This window comes from Callorhinus ursinus, unplaced genomic scaffold, assembly GCF_003265705.2.
Source record: "Callorhinus ursinus isolate GAN/ISIS: 27379988/994484 unplaced genomic scaffold, GSC_fseal_2.0 scaffold13, whole genome shotgun sequence".
Taxonomy (NCBI): Eukaryota; Metazoa; Chordata; class Mammalia; order Carnivora; family Otariidae; genus Callorhinus; species Callorhinus ursinus.
The window spans coordinates 44,344,876-44,367,628 of NW_027397075.1; the positions used below are offsets into that span (position 1 = coordinate 44,344,876).

General features: G+C 36.5%; 1 protein-coding gene across 1 annotated transcript in view; it reads right to left on the reverse strand.

The window, feature by feature from the left end:
- CEP350 (centrosomal protein 350) overlaps nt 1–22,753 on the reverse strand; it is a 155,579-nt gene that overhangs the window by 129,556 nt on the left and 3,270 nt on the right. Inside the window, exon 2 of the mRNA XM_025877468.2 lies at nt 15–100. Coding sequence (XP_025733253.1) covers nt 15–87 — 73 coding nt within the window. The 5' untranslated portion in view covers nt 88–100. The remainder of the gene's footprint in view (nt 1–14; nt 101–22,753) is intronic.

A 22,753-nucleotide genomic window follows, 5' to 3' on the forward strand; every position in this document is an offset into this window, starting at 1 on the left:
AAAAAAAATCATACCTTGAACAGTATCCTTGCTTTGAGAGTTCCTTGGATTTGGTAAAGGCACCTCTTTTGATTTGCTGCTCCTCATCCTGCCAATTTACCTACAATCACATCATCACCATTCATTAAACGTCAATATTATAATATTAGTAAAGAAAATACTCTTTTATCTTAACTTTCATGAAAGTCAGAAAAGGATTTTGTCAACTCTAAAAGTTATCTTTATGCCCTCTTTAGAGTCCCTTATAATCTAGTAACTTTATTTTTCCTTGGAAAACTAAACCATTAAAAAGTCTATCATGGGGCGCCTGGATGGCTCAGTTGGTTAAGCGACTGCCTTCGGCTCAGGTCATGATCCTGGAGTCCCGGGATCGAGTCCCACATCGGGCTCCCTGCTCAGCAGGGAGTCTGCTTCTCCCTCTGACCCTCTTCCCTCTCATGCTCTCTATCTCTCGTTCTCTCTCTCTCAAATAGATAAATAAAATCTTTAAAAAAAAAAAGTCTATCATGACTACCTCACACCAACTAGGATGCCTATTATCAAAAACAAAGAAACAAAACAACAACAGAAAATAACAAGTGTTGATGTGGCGAAACTGGAACTCTTGTGCAATGTTGGTGGGAATGTAAAATGATACAGCCTCTATGGAAAACAGTATGGCAGGTTCCTCAAAAAATTAAAAATAGAATTAACCATATGATCCAGCACAAAAGAACTGAAAACAGGGTCTCAAAGAGACATCTGTACACGCATGGTCATAGCAGCATTGTTCACAATAGTCAAAAAGTGAAAGCAACGAAAATGTCCATCAACATATGAAAAGGTAAGTAAAATGTGGTATATACATACAATGGAATATTATTCAGCATTAAGAGGGAAATTTTGCCATTTTCTATAATACAGATGAACTTTGAGGACATCAACTAAGAGAAATAAGCCAGTTACGAAGATGAATACTATGATTCCACTTATGTAAAGTACCTGGAGTAGTCAAAATCATAGGGGCAGAAAAGTAAATAGTGGTTGCCAAGAGCAAGGGGGGATTGGGGAGCTGTTGTTGTTTAATGGGTATAGAATTTCAGTTTTACAAGATGGAAAGTGATGCAAGATGGATAGTGATGACGGTTGCACAATGCTATAAATGTATTTAATACCACTAAATTATACACTGAAAATCGTTAAGGTGGTACATTTTGTGTATTTTATCATAACAAAAAATGAAAGAAAAAAAGAAAAAATTATATCATGACTCAAAGAGAAAGATCATGATCTGCTTATGCTGACTAGACAGCTTGATGATAGTCATATTTTCCGATGAATATAGAATTATTCTGTTATAAAACTCACAAAACACTGAAAGTTTGGAAAATACAGGAGGGGAAAACTCATTCCTATTCCCCAAATCTTAATATGATCATAAAGCTATTTTGCATAGTTCCTTCTATTCTTTCTAATTTTCATTTTTATTCTAATTTGTATAAAAAGTAAAAAATTTTTATTTTTGTGTCCCACTTAACTGCTGGATGTTTGTGGTAGTTTTTAAATATATTCACAAATCCTCTGATACTCCTTTCTTCAAGAAGTAGAGGTTAATTTTCTTCCATTAAATGTAGGCTGGACTTAGGGATATACTTTTAACAAATGTGGTGGAAGTGACAATATGTGACTTTTAAGTCTAGGTGACAAAAGGCATTGCTTGTTCTCTGGAGTTACATAGCAACAGATTATCAGTACAATATTATGTCTCATTTTCTCTATTACAAGTAACACTGAAATGAACATATTTGTGTATCTGTGAATTTTTGCTTATTTGGATTTATCTAGAACAGGATCTACAAAGTGTAATATTAAAACTGAACTAAAGAATGTGAAGAACATGCGGCTCTTGAGATCCAATGTTAAACTGTTTTCCAATTTATACTTTACCACTGTTTTTATTTATAATGAGCCTACTAGTTTCATTAACATCTTTTAATATTCAGCATTATATCTATTCTATTTACTTGCTGATTTAATGGGAAGAAAATGGTTGTTTTAATTTGAATTCAATAGATTGCTAGCAGGACTAAACATTCTACTATAGATATTAATCTTAGTTCTTCCTGTGTGAATTATCTCTTCGTGTCCTCTGCTCATCTACCTACCAGGATCATCATGTTTTTCTTATCAATTTGATGAGTTCTTTACATTATGAATATATGACCTCTGTCATGTGTGATAAAAATAATTTTCTTCAACCACTGTTTGCAAAGGCAGCTCAGTATGTTGTATATTAAAGAACCCAATTTGAATCTAAGGAAAAGAGGGGGCATCTGGGTGGCTCAGTCGGTTAAGCCACTGACTCTTGCTTTCCGCTGGGGTCATGATCTCAGGGTCATGGGATCAAGCCCCATGTCAGGCTACGCGCTCAGCATGGAGTCTGCTTGAGATTCTCTCTCTCCCTCTCCCTCTGCTCCCCCTCGTGCTTGTGCTTTCTCTCTCCCTTTCTCTAAAATAAAATCTTAAAAAATATATAAATTTAAAGAAAAACCTACCTACTAAAATACAAACACATAAAACTGAAGGCATAATTAATTTTTAGGAGAGTTAATTTTACCCACAGTAAATAATCCTCATTTTAAAATTTCTTTTAAAAAACTTCAAAAATGTTCTAAAAATAAAATTTGTTATAAATTATATAAGACCTCTCTAAGAAATGTCAATCTGTTTTTAAAAAGTCAGATAGGAATGATAGAAAAACTAAAACTAAAAATTTTCCAATCATAAAAGCTTCCATCAGTGATGCCAACATAGCTCAAAAAATCAACTCATTTTACTTTCTTTCTCATAAAAATACTTTTGGCCTAGCCAACTATCAAAATGATAACAAACATGAGTTATTCTGTATTACTAAATAATTTATCAACAATTTGACAGAAGTTTTCTTTGAGCAGACCTCTCTCTGCTCTAAAACTAAACTAAATGCTATAATATGTATTAATTCTCAATTTTCCAATGAGAAGGAGAAATAGACTAAATAATAAAAACTGCATATATCTCCATAATCTCTATGTCCAGGGGCCAGCACTGATAGGCTGAGACAAAGTACATGAGTAAAAAGAAACGCATTTATATCTACTTCAAAATAAAAACTTTCTTAATGGTTAATCATCAAATGCAAGTGACTCAATTATCAGGAGGGTGACATTTATGTAAAATTTCATCTTATAAATTATAGTATATTCACCATTTAACAATGAGAATGAACTAATTACAACTACACGCTACAAACATGTTAAGTGAAGAATGCCAGAAACAAGTGTACATGCTATATAATTCCATTTTATAAAGTATCAAACAGGCAAAACTATCTATGGTGTTAGAAGTGAGAACAGTGGTTACATACAGTTTGGGCAGAAGGGTGGTGACTGGAATTGGAGCAAGGAAGGGTTTTTGAGGTACTGATAATATTGTTTATTGATATGGGTGCTGATTACATGAGTGTGTTCAGTGTATGAGACTTCCATCAAGCTGTACACTTACATGCTGTTTCAATGTACATTATACATTAAAAGTATTTTCTGATAACACGCCCGGTTTAGGTTTATAATTACAGTTTTAATTCAGTTCTATAGTATGTCTAGTCTCACGAATGTCAGTTTTTCAATATTTTACTTTTCAAAATCCCAGGTTATCCCATACTGAATAAGTATTATTAATAGATTAATAATTTATTCTTATTAATAAATTATTAATCTAGGGTTCTTTACTATACAACGTACTGAACTGCCTTTGCAAACAGTGGTTGAAGAAAATTATTTTTATCACACGTGACAAAGGTCATATATTCATAATGTAAAGAACTCATTAAATTGATAAGAAAAACATGATTATCCTGGTAGGTAGATGAGCAAAGGACATGAAAAGATAATTCACACATGAAGAATAGAATAGAATCTAATTCTATCATAAATAGAATCTATTTAAGTAGAACAGTTCTTTATGTAAGAATATATATATATGTATCACCATTTTCTATAAAAATAGAAAAACTGAGGAAAAAGTACACTGAAAAAAATCTCCTCATAGAAAGAAGAGAATCTAATCTGTCAAAACTCTTACTATCTTTAAAGTATAAATCTCAATCTGTAAAATGCCTTTTCTAACCACTTTAAGATGACTAAGTCAAATAGATTAAACTTATTCAAGATCATTTATTAGGAAATAATGAAACTACCTTCCCAGTTAAATGTTTTATAGGCAACATGACAACTTTATTCTATAGCCATATGGGAATTTTGGAATTATTGAACATTTGTGCATTCTCTTTTGCCTACTTAATCTGTCAAAAATTAAGAAAGGCAGACAAAAAACTACCATAACTATTTTTTGTCTCCTTCTCTTATTTCTATAAACTAATGTTTATATAGCTTGATAGGATTATTTAGTACATAAAGGTTCATGGTTGTTATATTGTCATGTGGGTTTTATATTTCTTCAATAAAAAATGACCATCATTGTCCGTAGAGAACTATGTTTTACTATTCAGTTCTATTTTGTATGCTATTAATAAAAGGTAAGTATTGCTTTATTCTATTATACCTGCCCTAACCTTTCAATTCTAAGCTTTCTGGGACACTATTTTAGATGCATCCTGTATACAGAAAATAGAACTTTTTTTTTTTAAAGATTTTATTTTATTTTATTTATTTGAAAGAGAGCCACATAGAGAGGGAACACAACAGGGGCAGAGGGAGAAGGTGAAGCAGGCTTCCCGCTGAGCAGGGAGCCCGATAAGGGGCTCAATCCCAGGACCCTGGGATCAGGACCTGAGCTGAACGCAGAGGCTTAATGGCTGAGCCACCCAGGCGCCCCATAGTTAGAACTTTTTAATCCAATGTAATAATCTTTGTTAAGACTAACAATAGGGAGGAGAGCCTAATTCTACTGGTGGAGACCTGTTAAAGCTTTTTGGGAGTATATCCTTAAAGACACCATATTAATTAGGACATGCCTACTATATGTTTGGTATGAAGGAGAAAAAAGGGACAGAGACTATTATGCATCAGAAGCCCTAATGGCATCAGCATACCATGTTCATAAAAGTTAAGTATTCTGTTATCTAGTAATAGATTTGTCACAACCCTCCACTTCCACAATGGCAGAGAGCCATGGTTTTCTTATAAATGTTTCTGAGAGTTAGACTAGATCATCTCATTGACATTTTTAAAAGTTATTTTATGAATTGTATTAGTTTAGCTAAAAACCATGTCAATAACTATGATTTCAGGAAAGGGTTAACAAATTTGCAAGAGCCTGTCAGACTGCTTTATTTTCCAAGACATTATCTGTGAAAGTCCAAATTTAAATGATTGTCAATCATCCACAAAGTAGACTTTCTTCTTTACTGTGTTTTAAGATACTACAGGGCCCCAGGGTGGCTCAGTTAGTTAAGCGTCTGCCTTGGGCTCAGGTCATGATCCCAGAGTCCTGGGATCGAGTCCCACATTGGGCTCCCTGCTCCACAGGGAGTCTGCTTCTCCCTCTGCCCCTTACTATAGTTAAGGCATATCAAAAGGTATAAGTAGAGTATAAGTATAATAATACACACCTATGTACTCATCTCTCAGTTTAAGAAATAAACTACTGAAATTTGAGTGAAGTCCCCTGTGTACCTCTACTCATATCCACCTTCCCCCATCCAGAAGTGACATCCACTATCCCAAACTCAATGCTTATCATGTATGTCCTCCTTGGACTCTCAACATTTTCCAAAATACAAATGGGAATCCTTCCTATTCAGCACAAAACAAATGATCTCAAAGTACCTTTGTCGTATCACTGTGCTGTATACCTGAAGTTAATTTAACATTGTGTGGCAACTATATATACACATATATATTATGTTCCCAAAAAGATTTATTAAATGAAATTGTGTACGAATATATTACAGATGTCAATCACTGTGTCTGCCCAACCATAGCCCCCTCTCTGAAGAACAAATATCCCCATTCCCATCCACAACCCCTCACCCCCGCTATAGCTGATTGAAGAACAGTGAAGAACTAACTCAAGAGTGGCCTATCCAGTCTCTGGCAAGAAGAGATCTAAGAATTTTAGAATGAAATGTTAAGTAACTGAGTCAAGGAGTTGTGAGGAGTCAAGTCGAAAAATCATAATGAAAAGCAAGATGAAGATCAAAGAAAAACAAATGAGAGATCATGTAGCTTCCTGAAAAGGAAAAAGTGGCCTTGTTCTTAGCCATTTTCCAGTTCCCATAATACCACTACCTCATTTTCTGCCCCTGCATTCCTTGAGACCTCTCTGAAGTCTTACAACAAACTTTTTATTTCTCTTTACTTAAGGGAAAACAGGACAAAATCCTACAAAAAAAAGAGGATTCCATGAAATCATTCATTTCAAGCCTCTAACTCATATAGAGGAAATAAGTTAGTAAGAGAAATATATGTGAAATATATTTCAAATATACTATAGAAAAAATGTGTTAAATACATTGTTTTAAAAAAGGGAAAGAAAATACAGAAAATTTCAATGACAATTTCTATGACAATTCTTTTGAGAGAGGGTTATCTCTGGTCACCAGAAAACATTTTTTTTTTTGATCCACTGAGAAAATTTCCCTTTATCCTTCAAATTCATTTTCTTATAAACAGTCCTTCAACTAAAAAGTCCTTACTTTCTTTTCCTTTCTTCTTCTTCTTCTTCTTCTTCTTTTTGTTTTTGAGAAAGAGAGCACGAGCAGGGAAGGAGGGGCACAGGGAGACAAAGTGAATCTCAAGCAGGCTCCACACTCAGCGTGGAGCCTGCAGGGCTTGATCTCACAACGCTGGGATCATGACCTGATCCAAAATCAGGAGTCCGATGCTCAACTGACTGAGCCACCCAGGTGCCCCCCAAAGTCTGTATTTTCTAAATCTAAAAAATTATTTTTCCTGATTTGTAAGTTTGTTTTTTATGAAGGTCTTAAACTAAGTTTAAACATTATACATATATGAAACATTATATACATATATGTATACATATATAGTTATCTGTCCAGAAAACCTAGGAAATATACCTTTGTAGTAACACAATTTTCCAGTTGGGTATTATAACTCTACTACATTTGGGGTTTTAAGCTTTCATCTTGAAATACTCACTACTCTTGGGATCAGTAAAACATATCTGTCTTACCTTCCTGACCCTCTTGATTTTTTTTTTTCCTTAACTGACGGCTTCCCTACTTTTGTCCAATTCATCAATGGTAACACTTCCAAAGGTTCCATTCTTAGGCCTCTTCTTTCCTAGCTCCTTCTTCCCAGGCAATCTCACACACTTTCATGGTTTCAAACCACTTCCTAAATGTCATCCTATTTCCGTCCTAGGTCTTTCTCTGAACTCTGGACCCAAGTTTTCAGTCTATTAAACAGTACAGCTCCAAATCCCACTGGCACTTCAAATTTATCAAGTTCAGAACCAAACTCATTATTGTCTATCTTCAAAATTGTTCCTTCTTTTTCTCTTAGCAAATGGGGTTGCCATGCATCCAATTTATCTTTGACATTTCTGCCTCTCCCTCACCACCATTTACTGAGTTACCAAGTCAATACTATCTTTAAGATGTTTCTCTTATAAAATAGGCCTCCATTAAGCTGTTGAAAAAAATTTTTCAAGATATTTCTAATTTCTCTCTTCCTCTCTCCCTCTTCCCCTTACCTCTGTTCAGAGTATTATCTTTAGCCTAAATTGTGGTAAAAGCTTCCTAAATTATTCTGTTCCTAATCTATTCTCCATACTGCAACTACAATTATCTTTCTGCAAACAGAACCTAGCAATTCTGCTTTTATAGCTCTTCAATGACTATCACCTATGGGATAAAATTCCAAATTCCTTAGCATGATGGAACTTGGGATCCTCCACAACCCTGATTTAGTCTTAACCCCCTTGCTATCTTCACTGTATACCAGTTGTTCTTGTCAAAAGCCATAGTTAGAGTGCATTCCCTAAACATGCAGAAATTTTCATTACCTCCGTATCTTCTTTTCTTAAATTTTATCTGGCAGTTAATAACCTTCAAGCCCAAATGTTAATGCCATTTACTATAAATCTTTCCCCAACTGTTCCTTAACAGAATTACTACTTCATCTGTTTCCCCAATAGCACTGTTAATTTTTTTTAAGATTTTATTTATTTGTCAGAGAGAGAGAGAGCACAACCAGAGGGAGTGGCAGGCAGAGGGAGAAGTAGGCTCTCCACCGAGCAAGGAGCCTGATGTGGGGGCTCAATCCCAGGACCCCGGGATCATGACCTGAGCTGAAGGCAGACACTTAACGGACTAAGCCACCCAGGCGTCCCGCACTCTGTTAACTTTTTAGAGCCCTTATCATTAGACACACACACAAACACACCATTCATTCATTCAATGAATATTCCTTGAGCACTTAATGCTCACAATGCAGTGACACACATAAACAAATAGTATACAATGTGGTAAAGCTATAAAGTTACAAATAGCACATGTGTATCAGTCTCTCCACAAGGTTTTATGGTCCTTAAGGACTACATCTTTTTATTTACCCTCCCATCAACAGAGACCTTCCATGAACAGAAAAACAAACAGCACTGCTGAAAGCTGTTATGATCTCAACTTAAAGAGAAAATAATAGAGGAATCAAAGGCAAGGCTGCCAGTTAAAGGACAAACAGGGAAGAGAGTGGGGTAAATCAACAGAAGTAACAAGAAACATGATCACAGAAGCAGAAGAGATGGTTTAAAAAGCCAGGCTGGAAAACTACCCATAAGAAAGGAAAGGAGGACATCTAGGTGGCTTAGTCGGTTGAGCATCTGCCTTTGGCTCAGGTCATGACCCAGGCTCCCTACTCAGCAGGGAGTCTGCTTCTCCCTCTCACTCTGCCCTTCCCCCCTGCTCATGGGCACCCACATGCTTTCTCTCTCTCGAGTGCATGCGTGCATGCTCTCCCTCTAATAAATAAAATCATTTTTAAAAAAAGAAAGGAAAAAGAACACAATTAACAATCATCACTAGGCTAGTAAGCTAGGAAAAAAAGAAATGTAAAACAAGGGAATGAAATTCATATACTATTTTGCAAGTAGTCTATAAGATTATATGTAAAAGAAGCCACACCCAAAAAGCGTAACTGACCTTGCTGATAATAACAGTGTAAAGAAGAGGGTTACAGGTGACCATATAATAAATATATGATACCATGGAAACAATGGGAGTCATTTGATAAAGCATATCATCATTAATGTGCAATGAATAGATGACTGGAGCAAAAGATAATGCTTTTGATTTGCCTATATAACCAAGTAAAAGCCTTACTATGATTAGGCAAAAAAAAAAAAAAAGTACAAGAATTATGTATAAACTGTATTGGAGGTTCATTTATTCACTCTGGACATGAACAAAGTAATGAGCAAAGTGGAGCAGTAAAACATTACCATCTAGAGCCCATGAACAGCAGAAACTACTCAGAAAGGGAAGACATTTCTCCCAGTGGCTCACCCAGAGCAAAGATGAACTACTAGACCCATGGCTTCAACCTCATATGAAGTCTTAGTGTTTCTTAGAGGGGAATGGAGTGGCCCCATCTAAACAGATTCTTTGTGGGAATTAACAGAGAGGTACCATTAACTACCAGGCTACAACATGACAAACACATCTACCTTGTCAAGAATACTTTGTTAGCAATCAAGTTCCCCGATTCTGGAAGTATGGTGATACTGCTGAGTGCCATCCTCAACAAACCTGAACTCTGACTGACAATGAAACCTAGTGACAAAGATTCCAAGATGCCAAGAGTCTCTAATTGACAGTAAGAAGCTAGAATCCTAATACAAAAATTGAATTAAATGGAATTAGAAATCTAGGCACACTATCTTAGATCATATTCGATTAATTCAATCAGTAAATAATGTATCCTTTCTCCTAAAACCCATACCATACCATTCCTTCTTCTAAAATCCTACAAGCTAAAGTGAGCTGAAAGGGGAAAGTGGGTTTCCTAATACTTTCCTCTATTATCGTCTCTGGTTCTTTCATTCAGTAGTACAGTTTTACTTAAGAAAATCTGCTTAAAATTAGAGAAATTCTCTAAAATTCATTCGCTAAAAAACAAATCTATTATATTCTCTTCAAATACTAGGATATTTTTCCTCTTGTTCCCCATTTACCTCCCATTTTCTTCTATATTTTTCCCTCTCACTCCTTTTGTTTTCCATATTCTCTTATCTGACTTCCTCACCTCCCTTTCTCACCTTTAGTTTCCCTATTTTTATCTCTACTATTTCATATTTGTACCAAATGTGCTTATGATTAATTTTTCTAAATCTAAAAAAAGGTATGAATAAACCTACAACATAAAAATTCTCTGGAAACTCAAAAAGACCCTTACTACAATGAATGAGATATACAACACACACACCCCCCCACACACACACAACACACACAACACACAAATGCACATTTATTTAAACATATTATGATAATATGCTTGGCTTCTTTTTTAAAAATGTGGGCACATGATGTGAACTAGTATTAAGGGTAACATACAAAATATTAATCTTAACATGCCAGTATAACATGTACCTTTACTCATAAAGTCATCATAGCTGCTATTTAATCCATAGCAAACAGGGACACACAGAAAACATACTTTGTATTTAAATGGATTTTAAATACAGTATTTTAAAATCATTACTCCCTCTACTTATCCTCTATAGCCAGTCTTTAAGCCTATAAAGATAATTATTTCCCAAATAACCCACACGTACATTGTCAATCATTCCCACCGCAAGTGAGTTTCAGAGCAGCTACTTAATGCCCTTAATGCTTGGAGGACAAGCAGCTAGAGTTCTTGTCTCCCCAGCCAGCTTTCTCAAGCAGCTCTAGGAGAAGAATCACCTGGATAACATTAAAAACTGAGATGGTGAGGCTCCACCCACAAGAGATTCTGAATCAGTCAGTCTGAGGAGAGGCCAAAACCCTGTATTTTTAAAGGTCTACAGGGATCCTAATACAAGCTCAGCTTTGAGAACTACAGCTCTAGACATTATTTTCAATTCTACTCTTTGAAGCCCAAAGCTTCCAAAAACACATAAACATGAGCATCAGTGGAGAGAACTAATCCTATTCCCCAACCACGTGAGACCATTTCTCTTCTGACGTTCCAGAACACGTGAGAGCAAAAAACACCTTTAAACCAGAAGCTAAAGTTATAGACTTCTGGGCAGCAGGGGGGTGACCATGAAGGCAGTTAATAGTTAATAATCATACCTACCATTTTCTGTGTTCCTGACATGTGGGCCAAGGACCGTATTGCTTTCCACATCTTACTTTCAGTCTCCATTACAACCCACAATCCTCCTCCTCGTTTGCCTTTTACTGTTCCCCTTAACCTAAAGCTCTGCTGAATGCAACTGGAGTCTTTATCCTTCTCTGTCCCCCTTCCCTTATATATTGAGGCCACAGGGTAGGAGGAAAGTGCACAACACACCACCCCCCTACCCTTTCCCCTATGCATTAAAATCCCTTATTTACCCTCCCCCCCATTCCTTCCCACTCCTTTTCTGGCCAAAAAAGGGCCTTTTCCTCTCTGTGACCCTAACAACACACTGCACAGAGAAAACTGCCCCCACCTGCACTTGGCCCCACTCTCGGTTTCTCTTGTCCTCTTCTGCTCTTTTCCCGGGACTCTTCTCAGTGGGATGTGTGTAACACAACAGCCATGGGCTTTGGGGAACCTTTAATGTTTTTTTTTTTCTTTTTCGTTTATAAAAACACTAAACATTCAATTCCAGAGCACCAAAAATTCCACCTCCCACCAAACACTATTAAGGGACATATCTTCTGCTCCATACCTTTTTCTGTTTTTCTTTCTCTCTTGTTAATGCTTAAAAAAAAAAAAAAAAGTTTTTTATTTAAGGTTTTTAAAGTGTGAACAAGGAGTATTTATATATCTATTTTACTGATGAAGAAACAGTAGCAGACTATGGAAACAGTCCAAGGTCATTCAGTGACAGATCTGGAAATTAAATCTAGATCTCTCTCTCTCTCTCAAACCTCTGAAAGCCTCTAACAGGCATTCACATAATGCCTCTCTGAATATTCCAACTCAGCCACCATTTATAACATTATCCCCTATCCTCTCTCATAATTTCATCACAAGGCACTTGGCTTTCTCACCTCAATTCTATCCTTAGAACCTCTGTTCCATTAAGTTCAATGCACGTTAACTTCTTTAGAGACTGCTCATTTAACCCACACATCTTGACCATTCTCAAACTCACAGGAAAGGACAGGACTTCCTCACATTTGTCCACAGATGAAGCATTTTATTCCACCCTCCATTCTAAACAGGGCAGGTACGATGTTTCAGCAACCTCCTTGATGTTGCATCAGACTGTTCTTCCACACACATGAAAAACCTTTTCCTCAATCTGACCCATGCCATCCACTCGTTTAACAAATATCTGCTGAGTGCCATGCATGTAGTGGGAATGAAAAGTACTAAGTACTGGGGATACAGCAGTGAAAAGAAACATGGCCCCCACACTAAAGAAATCTACAGGTTTACTCAGAAGGTTGATATTCAACAAATATTACAAATGGGATGAAAATAACTAAGGGGAAAAAAAAGGAAAATGCCATAGAAGCATGTAACAGAAGGAAATTCATCTAATCTGGGGAGTGGAAAGGAAAGTCTCATTAAATCTAAGACCTAAAGGATGAATACAGGTGGGCAAGAAAGAGCTTTCCAGGCAGTAGGAACAATATTTGGAATGGCCCTGAGACAAAAAAGACACGACACAGTTTAAGAAACCAAAAAGTCCCATGTGTTGGAAAGGAAAAATGTCAAGAGATGAAGCTGGAGAAGGAAAGGAACAAGATCATGTAGGGTTTCCAACATGATTTGTTTTTAAAGGATCAATTATTGGCCACTCCTCTCTTATGACCCCAGTTTTGAGAAACCAATAACACAGAATCTCTATCAGTCTATTGCATTTTGTCTCCTTACTATACTGCAAAGCTTCTTAAATTTCAGAAAACTTAAGAATACTTTTTTTTTAATTAGAAAGAGGGTGGAGTAGCAGGAGAGGGAGAGAGAGAATACCAAGCAGGCTCATGCCCAGCGCAGATTCCAACACAGGGCTTGATCTCACAACCCTGAAATCATGACCTGAGTTGAAATCAAGAGTCGGACACTTAACTGAGCCACCCAGACACCCCAAACTTAAGAATACTTTTATTACTCAGTTAAGTGACTCAAGAGTTTCATTCTCGTGTCCATTTTACAGTGAGTGAGTTTAACTGGCATCTTGCAGAGAAACAAGTTGTTTCATGCAAAAGTCAGAAGCATACATGAACAATGCTCCTTTGTTCAGACTAAAGTCAAATATCACGAGGACTAAAAAAGAAACTACTTGACATGGTTCTACTTAAATCACGTAAAATATGAAAAGCTCAAAACAATAATCAACTTCCAAAAGTTCACTAAGGAACACTGTAACTTGCCAACAGAAAACAGAAATAGGGGCGCCTGGGTGGCTCAGTCGGTTAAGTGGCTGCCTTCAGCTCGGGTCATGATCCCAGAGTCCTGGGGTCGAGCCCCACGTCGGGGTCCCTGCTCAGTGGAGAGCCTGCTTCTCCCTCTCCCTCTGCCTGCCTCTCTGCCTACTTGTGCTCTCTCTCTCTCTCTGTCAAATAAGTAAAATCTTAAAAAAAAAATAAAGAAAACAGAAATAGAATTTCACTAAAGCTATAAAAACGATATAAAAGAACCTGGTTAAGATTAAACATATAAAAAGCTGAAGCACCTTATATCAAACAAGTATGCAACTTTAAAAAAACCTATTTACTTGAGCAAACAAGAAGTCCACACTTCAAAGTATCACCCAAATACTCACCTCATAAAGGAAGCACAAAGGCTCAGAGAAAACTAACAATAATCAAGAAATTTAAAAGAATTACAGTTACCATTTAACTTCCCCACTTATCATGCAGGCTAAAGAGTTCATAAAGAGAGAGGATGGGAAAACAACACAAAAAATAACTTTTAGAGGAAAGGAGCCATATGAATACTTCATCTGTTTCAAGATCTCCCCATCTCCAAGTTCTTTCAAGAAACTTCAACCATCAATTACATTTTCCCTCATGTGTATGTCTAGCCACCTCCCTCCTCTCACCAAGATTCTCCAGTCAGCATTTACACTTAATCTTCTTACTGAAAAGAACACCAGCACCACAACCCAGCACCCTCCTCCACTGCTGCTCTTTTTCCTTTATAAACTTCTCAAAAAAGTTGACTGAATACACTCAGTCTCCATTTAGAGATACTTTTCACTCACTCTTCAAGCGATTCCAATGTGGTTGGCATCCCCATTTCTCCACAACAGCTCTCACTAAAATCACCAAAGATCTCTTCATCTCTAAATCTAATGGGCAGGGGCGCCTGGGTGGCTCAGTCGTTAAGCATCTGCCTTCGGCTCAGGTCATGATCCCGGGGTCCTGGGATCGAGCCCCGCATCAGGCTCCCCTCTCAATGGGAAGCCTGCTTCTCGCTCTTCCACTCCCCCTGCTTATGTTCCCTCTCGCTGTGTCTCTCTCTGTCAAATAAATAAAATCTTTAAAAATAAATAAATCAATCTAATGGGCATTTTCTCCCCCCCCCCCAACACAGGGCTTGAACTCATGACCATGAGATCAAGACCTGAGCTGAGATCAAGAGGCAGATGCTTAACTGACTGAGCCACCTGGGCACCCCTAGGCATTTTCAAATAAAAAGTCCTCATCTTGCTTGGCCTCTTGGCAGCATTCATCACAGTTAACTCATCTCTTGAAACACTCATTTCCTTGGTTTCCATACACTACACTCTGGTTTTCCATCTTCTTTCTAGTTCTCTTTCTGAGTCTCCTCTGCTAGCTAGTCCTTTTCTCTTAAATCTAGAGATTCAAGCAGGTTTGACCATGGGCTCTTTTCTAACACTATACTCTGGGTGACATCACCATGCCCAAGGCTTCAAATACCATGTATATGCCAATGACTGCCAAACTCTGGCCCAGATCTTATCTCTGATATGCTAACCCACATATCATACCTCTTATTCAGAAACCTCAAAGGCACATCTTACTCAACATCTCCAAACGCCAACTTATGATTATTCCCCAAAACCAAGCTTAAGGTATTCTCAGTCCAGATGTACAAGCCAGAAATATCCACAAGATGTGATTATAATTACATGACCTCTAATTCCTATTCTACTCTAAATTTATAATCTATATCACCAGTTTCAACCATGGTCCAGGGATCTCTGAGGGTCCACCTTTCAGGCAGAGTCTTTGAAATCAAAACTATTTCCATAATAACATTAAGACATTATTCCTCTTTTTCACTTTCATTCTGAGTATGTACAGTACAGGCTCCCAAAGGCTACATAATATATGATATCACAACAGACTGAATGCAGAAGGAGATAGGAGAATCCAGATGTCTTCTATTAAGCTAAACATTAAAAAAAAAATTGAAAAATGTCCAAGAATGTCACTCCTTTCACTAAATGTTTTTGTTTTGGAAAAATAGTCACTTTTCATTTTAAAAATGTTATCTGTTTATTTTAATATGGATTTGTTATTTTAAATAAATTAATAAGTATATTTAAAACTTCCATATCATGCATCTTTTCCAACCACAATGCTAGGAAACTAGAAATCAACCACAGGAAAAAATATGGAAAAAAACACAAATACATGGAGGTTAAATAACATGCTACTAAAAAATAAATGGATCAACCAAGAAATCAAAGAGGAAAGCAAAAAATACACAGAGACAAATGGAAATGAAAACACAACCGTCCAAAATCTTTGGGATGCAGCAAAAGGTGTTCTAAGAAGGAAGTTTACAGCAACACAGGCCTACTGCAAGAAGCAGAAAAATTCCAAATAAACAACCTCACCTGACACCTAAAAGAGATAGAAAAAAAAAAAAAAAACCAAAACCCAAAATCAATAGAATGAAGGAAAGAGAAAAGGACAGAGCAGAAATAAATGAAATAGAAACTAAAAAAAAGCAATAGAATGATCAATAAAGCCAGGAGCTCTGGTTCTTTGAAAAGATCAACAAAACTAATAAACCTTTAGCCAGACTCATTAAAAAAAGAAAAAGAAAAAAGAGAGAGGACTCAAAATCACCAATGAAAGAGGAGAAATACCAACCAACCCTAGAACTATAAAGGATTATAAGAGAGTATTATGAAAAATTATACACCAACAAATAGGGTAACCTAGAAGAAATAAATTCCTAGAACTATATAACTTCCCAAAAATGAATCAGGAAGAAACAAAAAATTTGAGTAGATCCATTATCAGCAATGAAATTAAATCAGTAATAAATAAAACTCCCAAAAAACAAAGTCCAGGATCACATGGCTTCACAGGTGAATTCTACTAAACATTTAAAGAAGAGTTAATACCTATTCTTTTCAAACTATTCCAAAAAATAGAAGAGGAAGGAAAGCTTCCAAATTCATTCTATGAGGTTACCATTACCTTGATACCAAAACCAGATAAAGACACTACAAAAAAAAAGAGAGAGATAGAGAGAGAACTACAGGTCAAAATCTCTGATAAACACAGATGCAAATCCTCAACAAAATACTGGCAAACTGAATCCAACAATACATTAAAAAAATCATTCACCACAACCAAGCGGGATTTATTCCTGGGATGCAAGGGTGGTTCAATATTCACAAATCAATCAATGTGATACATCACATCAACAAGAGAAAGAATAAAAACCATATGATTACTTCAAGAGATGCAGAAAAAGCATTTGACAAAGTACAACATCCATTCATGATAAAAGCCCTCAATAAAGTAGAATGTCCATAACCACCCAAAGCAATCTACAGATTTAATGCAATCTCTATCAAAATACCAAAAGCATTTTCACAGAACTAGAACAAATAATCCTAAAATTTGTATGGAACCACAAAAAACCCCAAATAGCCAAAGCAATCTTGAAAAAGAATAACTAAACTAGAGGTATCACAATCCCAGATTTCAAGCTATACTGTAAAACCTACAGTAATCAAAACAGTATGGTACTGGCACAAAACAGACACATAAATCAAAAGAACAGAATAGAAAACCCTGAAATAAGCCCACAAATGGTCAATTAATCTTCAACAATAACAGACAATGGGAAAAAGACAGTCTCTTCAAAAAATGATGTTGGGGAAACTAGATAGCTACATGCAAAAGAATAAAACTGGACTCTCTTACACCATACACAAAAATAAAAACTCAGAATGGATTAAGGACCGAAACATGAGATCTGAAAGCATAAAAATCCTAGAAGAGAGCACAAGCAGTAATCGGCTGTAGCAACATTTTACTAGGTCTTCTGAGGCAAGAGAAACAAAAGCAAAGTATTGGGACTACACCAAAATAAAAAGCTTCCGCACAGCTAAGGAAACAACCATCAAAACTAAAAGACAACTTAACTGAATGGGAGAAGATAGATGCAAGCGACATATCCAAAAAAAGGGTTAGTATCCAAAATATAGAAAGAATTTATACAACAACACACACACAAACAAATAATTAAAAAATGGGCAGAAGAGGAGGGGCACCTGGGTGGCTCAGTCAGCTAAGCATCTGCCTTCAGCTCAGGTCATGATCCCAGGGTCCTAGATGAGCAGGGAGCCTGCTTCTCCCTTTCCTCCCTACTCATGCTCTCTGTCACTTTCTCTGACTAATAAATAAAATCTTTTAAAAAAAATAAAATATAAATTTTAAAAATTGGGCAAAAGAGGGGACTTCTGGGTGACTCAGTCCACTGAGTGTTCAACTCTTGATTTCAGCTCGGGTCATGATCCCAGGGTTGTGAGATCGAGCCCCACGTCGGGCTCATGCTGCGTGTGGAGCTTCCTTAAGATTCTCTTTCTCCCTCTCCCTCTACCCCTCCCCCCTCCTTCCTCCCTCTCTAAAAAAATAAATAAATAAAATTGAAATTAAAAATGGGCAGAAGATATGAACCAGACATTTGTACAAAGAAGACACACAGATGGCCAACAGACACATGAAAAGATGCTCAACATCACTCACCATCAGGAAAATGCAAATCAAACTAATGAGAGATCACCTCACACTTGTCAGAATGGTGAAAATCAAAAACACAAGAAACAAGTATTGGCATGGATGTGGAGAAAAAAGAACCCTCATTTTACTGTTGGTGGTAATGCAAACTGGTGTAGCCACTATGGAAAACAGTATGGAGGGTCCTCCAAAAATTAAAAATAGAGCTACGCGGCGCCTGGGTGGCGGAGTCAGTTAAGCCTCTGACTTCGGCTCAGGTCATGATCCCAGGGTCCTGGGACGGAGCCCCGCATCGGGCTCTCTGCTCAGCGGGGAGCCTGCTTCTCCCTCTCCTATCTACTTACTTACTGCTCTACCTACTTGTGCTCTGTCAAATAAATAAATAAATCTTAAAAAAAAAATAGAGCTACCATATGATCCATCCAGTAATTCCACTGCTGGGTATTTACCCAAAGAATACAAAAACACTAATCTGAAAAGATATATGCACCCCTATGTTTACAGCAGCATTATTTACAATCACGAAAATATGGAAGCAGACCAAGTGTCCACTGATAGATGAATGGATAAAGATGTGTGTGTGTGTGTATGTGTGTGTGTGTGATGGACTATTAGTCAGCCATGAAAAAAATGAAATCTTGCTATTTGCAACAACATGGATGTATCTAGAGTGTATAATGAATGCTAAGTGAAACAAGTCAGAGAAAGACAAATACCATATGATTTCACTCATTGTGTGGAATTTAAGAAACAAATGAACAAAGAAAAAAAGAGACAAACCAAAAAACAGACTCTTAACTATGGAAAACAAATGGATGGGTGAAATAGGTAAAGGGGATTAAGAGTACACTCATCATGATGAGCACTGAGTAATGTAGAGAATTGCTATATCACTATACCGTACACTTGATACTAATATAACACTGTATGGTAATTATACTGGAATTAAAATTTGAAAAAAACTAATATATACTTTTAAAACTTCTAACATAGTAAATATCAATAGGTAGAACCCATGTAAACAAAAGCTCTAAGTTTTTAATAACTCAAGCGTATGAAGTGGTCTGGACACCAGAAAGTTTGAGAAATGCTGATCTATACTTATGGTATATACACAAATAAGATACAAGATGACATTTTATGAATACCCAATTCTCAAGTATCTTCTAGCAGCAAATTTTCCCTTTACATTTATTGACAGGGCTCTCATTCAGTCATATAGATTTGGCTCAATTATTTTTTTTTTAAGATTTTATTTATTTGACAGAGAGAGACACAGTGAGAGAAAGAACACAAGCAGGGGGAGTGGGAGAGGGAAAAACAGGCTCCCCGCCAAGCAGGGAGCCCTATTCGGGGCTCAATCCCAGGACCCTGGGATCATGACCTGAGCCAAAGGCAGAGGCTTAACGACTGAGCCACCCAGGTGCACCTTGGCTCAATTATTTATTGGGCTCCTATTATGTGCCTGGCCCTGGGGATAGAGATGAAAGAAATTACTTTGTTTTGGCTACCACAGACAATGTTTTCCACACCTCTGCTACATTTCAGTTCTCTCATCTCTATCAGATCCTATGTAAAACCATGGCTGCCTGAGAGAATGAGAAAAGACAACCCTGCAATAGTCATACTATCTCGTCTAAATATAAAATGGACAAATTTAGTAGGGACCGGCTAGGAAAAAAGAGAAAACATTCCAGCTCTAGCTCAGACCTATTACACTGTTCCATGTAAATTCAGAATAACCAATACTCACATAATATAGTATAATACACAAATACAAATGACCTGAGAATTTAGCCTCACCTCTCTCTACATTTAAAATACAAAAACCCCAACAACTACTTTTACAAATATAAGGCTGATCTACTGTAATCTAGGAAATCCAGAAGAAAACTATGTAACATTTGGTACCAGTTTGGCCTTTGCAACGTACGTGGCAGGCAGGGTGAGGGTCACAAACATAATATTCCCCACTGACAGATGAGCTATACTTGACTACAGGTGCCCCTCTTCTTTTACTTAAGGAAAAGTAACGACAATGAACAAGACCAGGAACAATGGAGGGGGGGAGAGTCCTAGAAATATGAGCCTATACTTTGCTTACCCACCATCTAGTTATCCTGAATGCTTACTCTTCCAAATTAATTTCAAGGAATATATGTCTATAAAAATGTCCCATGGTTCACATATCAGGATTATTTTTTGCCCTAAAATATAAAATTCATTTATATATAGATATATACATATATATGTATATTATATCCCTATGAAAAAATATATTTCTTACTGTGAGTGTCCTAGTCAAAAGAGTTGGAGAGGTTCCCAAGCCTTTTCAGTTCACAGAACTCTCAGTGTCTCAGTAATTTTCCCATGGTGCCCCCAGGCACCAAAAAATACCTACCAGTTCCATTCATTAGATCCATACAATCTAGTAAGTAATTGTGTCCTAACAACTTAGTAGCAGTTTGAAAAATACATATAAATTGAAAGAAATGTTTTATTACTATACAACCACAATTACTTATTAATGGGATGTATGCACCAGCTATACATTACACAACTTCTCAAACCTTAAAATCACTTTGGACACTGCCACTTTCATTTACCATTCACACTGATTTTTGCACAGTACTTGCTTTTTATTACAGCAGCCCCCCCAAACCCAGCTTTTTGAAGACATCCTGTCATCCAAAGGAATGTAGCACAATCTCACAGACACTACCTCGAACTAATAGTTGAAGTGTCCCACAGACATCAAGTATCACAGAGATAGCCCACAGCTGTCAAATATTACTGTTTCCCTCGAAAATTTTTAAATATTCCACAGTACCTGTGTGAGTTCACTACAGTGCTCCAAGGCACCTCATGGCACAATCTGGGAATACTGGGTTTAAGAAACACTGATCTAGCCTATGTACTTATTTTGTAAATTAAGAAATGACACTTAGGGTCACAAAGCTAGTATAAAATAAGTACACTTCTCTGAAACAAATAATACATTATATGTTAAAAAAAAGAAGAAGAAGAAATCAGGAGGGGAAGAATGAAGGGAGGGAAATCGGAGGGGGAGACTAACCATGAGAGATGGACTCTGAAAAACAAACTGAGGGTTCTAGAGGGGAGGGGGGTGGGAGGATGGGTTAGCCTGGTGATGGGTATTAAAGAGGGCACGTTCTGCATGGAACACTGGGTGTTATACGCAAATAATGAATCATGGAACACTACATCAAAAACTAATGATGTAATGTATGGTGATTAACATAATAAAAAAAAGAAAAGAAGTACACTTACAAGTTTAGCTTTCCCTCAACAAGTTTTAAAAGAAAATATCATTGTGATATCATGTTGATGAAATTTACAGATCTCTGAAAAACTACATTCAAAATTACATTTATATGACTGTTTAATAGAAGAAACTTTCTATGTTTTCTTTTTTAGAAAAAAATGTTTCAAAAATTATAAAAGTGGGACTTATAATAAACAAAAGTGTCTAAAGTAAAAAAAAGGAAAGTCATCCACTCCCCCAGGGATAACACAGCTAATAGTTTAATACCTATCCTTATAGACTCTTTCCTATGCACATACAAAATCATAATAAAATCAAACTGAATTTCTTTGCCCATGTGTTTGTTTTTTCAAAACCGAATCATATCCCACAGTGTTATGCAACTATTTTTCTCACACAGTATTATATCATGAACATTCTTCCATCTCAGTACATAACAGCAATTGCAAACACTTAAACATTTATTGGTGCTTACTATGCTTACTTATGGCTTAAGTAGCAACTCATTTAACTCTCACAACAGCCCTGTCAGGTGAGAACTATAATTATATCCACTTTATAGATGAGTTTAAGTAATTTGCTAATGGCCGCATCTAATAAATGATGTAGTTGGGATTTGAACCCAGAAAGTTAGTTGCATGGTCCCTGCGCTCAGTGATACACTCAGCTGCTTCTCATGAAGTAAAGAGAGCTATCCCTCAACCTGTTAACAAATGCATAGTACTTCACACCATAAATATACTATAATTTCAACTATTCCCCTACCAATGGGACATTTAGAATATTTTTTATTTATAAATACTACTGGCATTTACTTATAATATCGTTCAAATGAACATCCTTACAGATTTGCTCTTGTGCTTTGTGTTAAAATTTCTGTAAAATAAACTCCTAAAAATGAAATGACTCTATCAAATATGTGCACTTTTAATTTTGATAAGTAACACCAAATTTCCTTCCAGAATATTGTCCTAGTTGTACCAATTTATAGTCCCAATGACAGAGGGGAGGGTTGAGGTTCATTTTTAAGTTAACAAATATTTTTGATTCATGGAGAGGTCTATTTTGAGTTTTCACTCTAATGCAGAATGAATACATTGCCCAGTTGGTCACAATCATGGTCTGATTTGATAATTATCTGACATTAAACAAGACTTAGCAGCTGTATAGTGAATTCTTCATCCAGTTATGAAACCACTTAAGGTGAGATATTTCCCCTATATGATACTGTTCACTTACGTGTAAAATGTGGGAATTAGACTAGCTGGCCTTTAAGATTTAAAACTCCCAATGCTGTAATTAAGAAGTGACTTAAAGTTATTAAGAACCTATAATTATAGTACTAATTAGGTTAGAGTCTTAAACCTTCTATT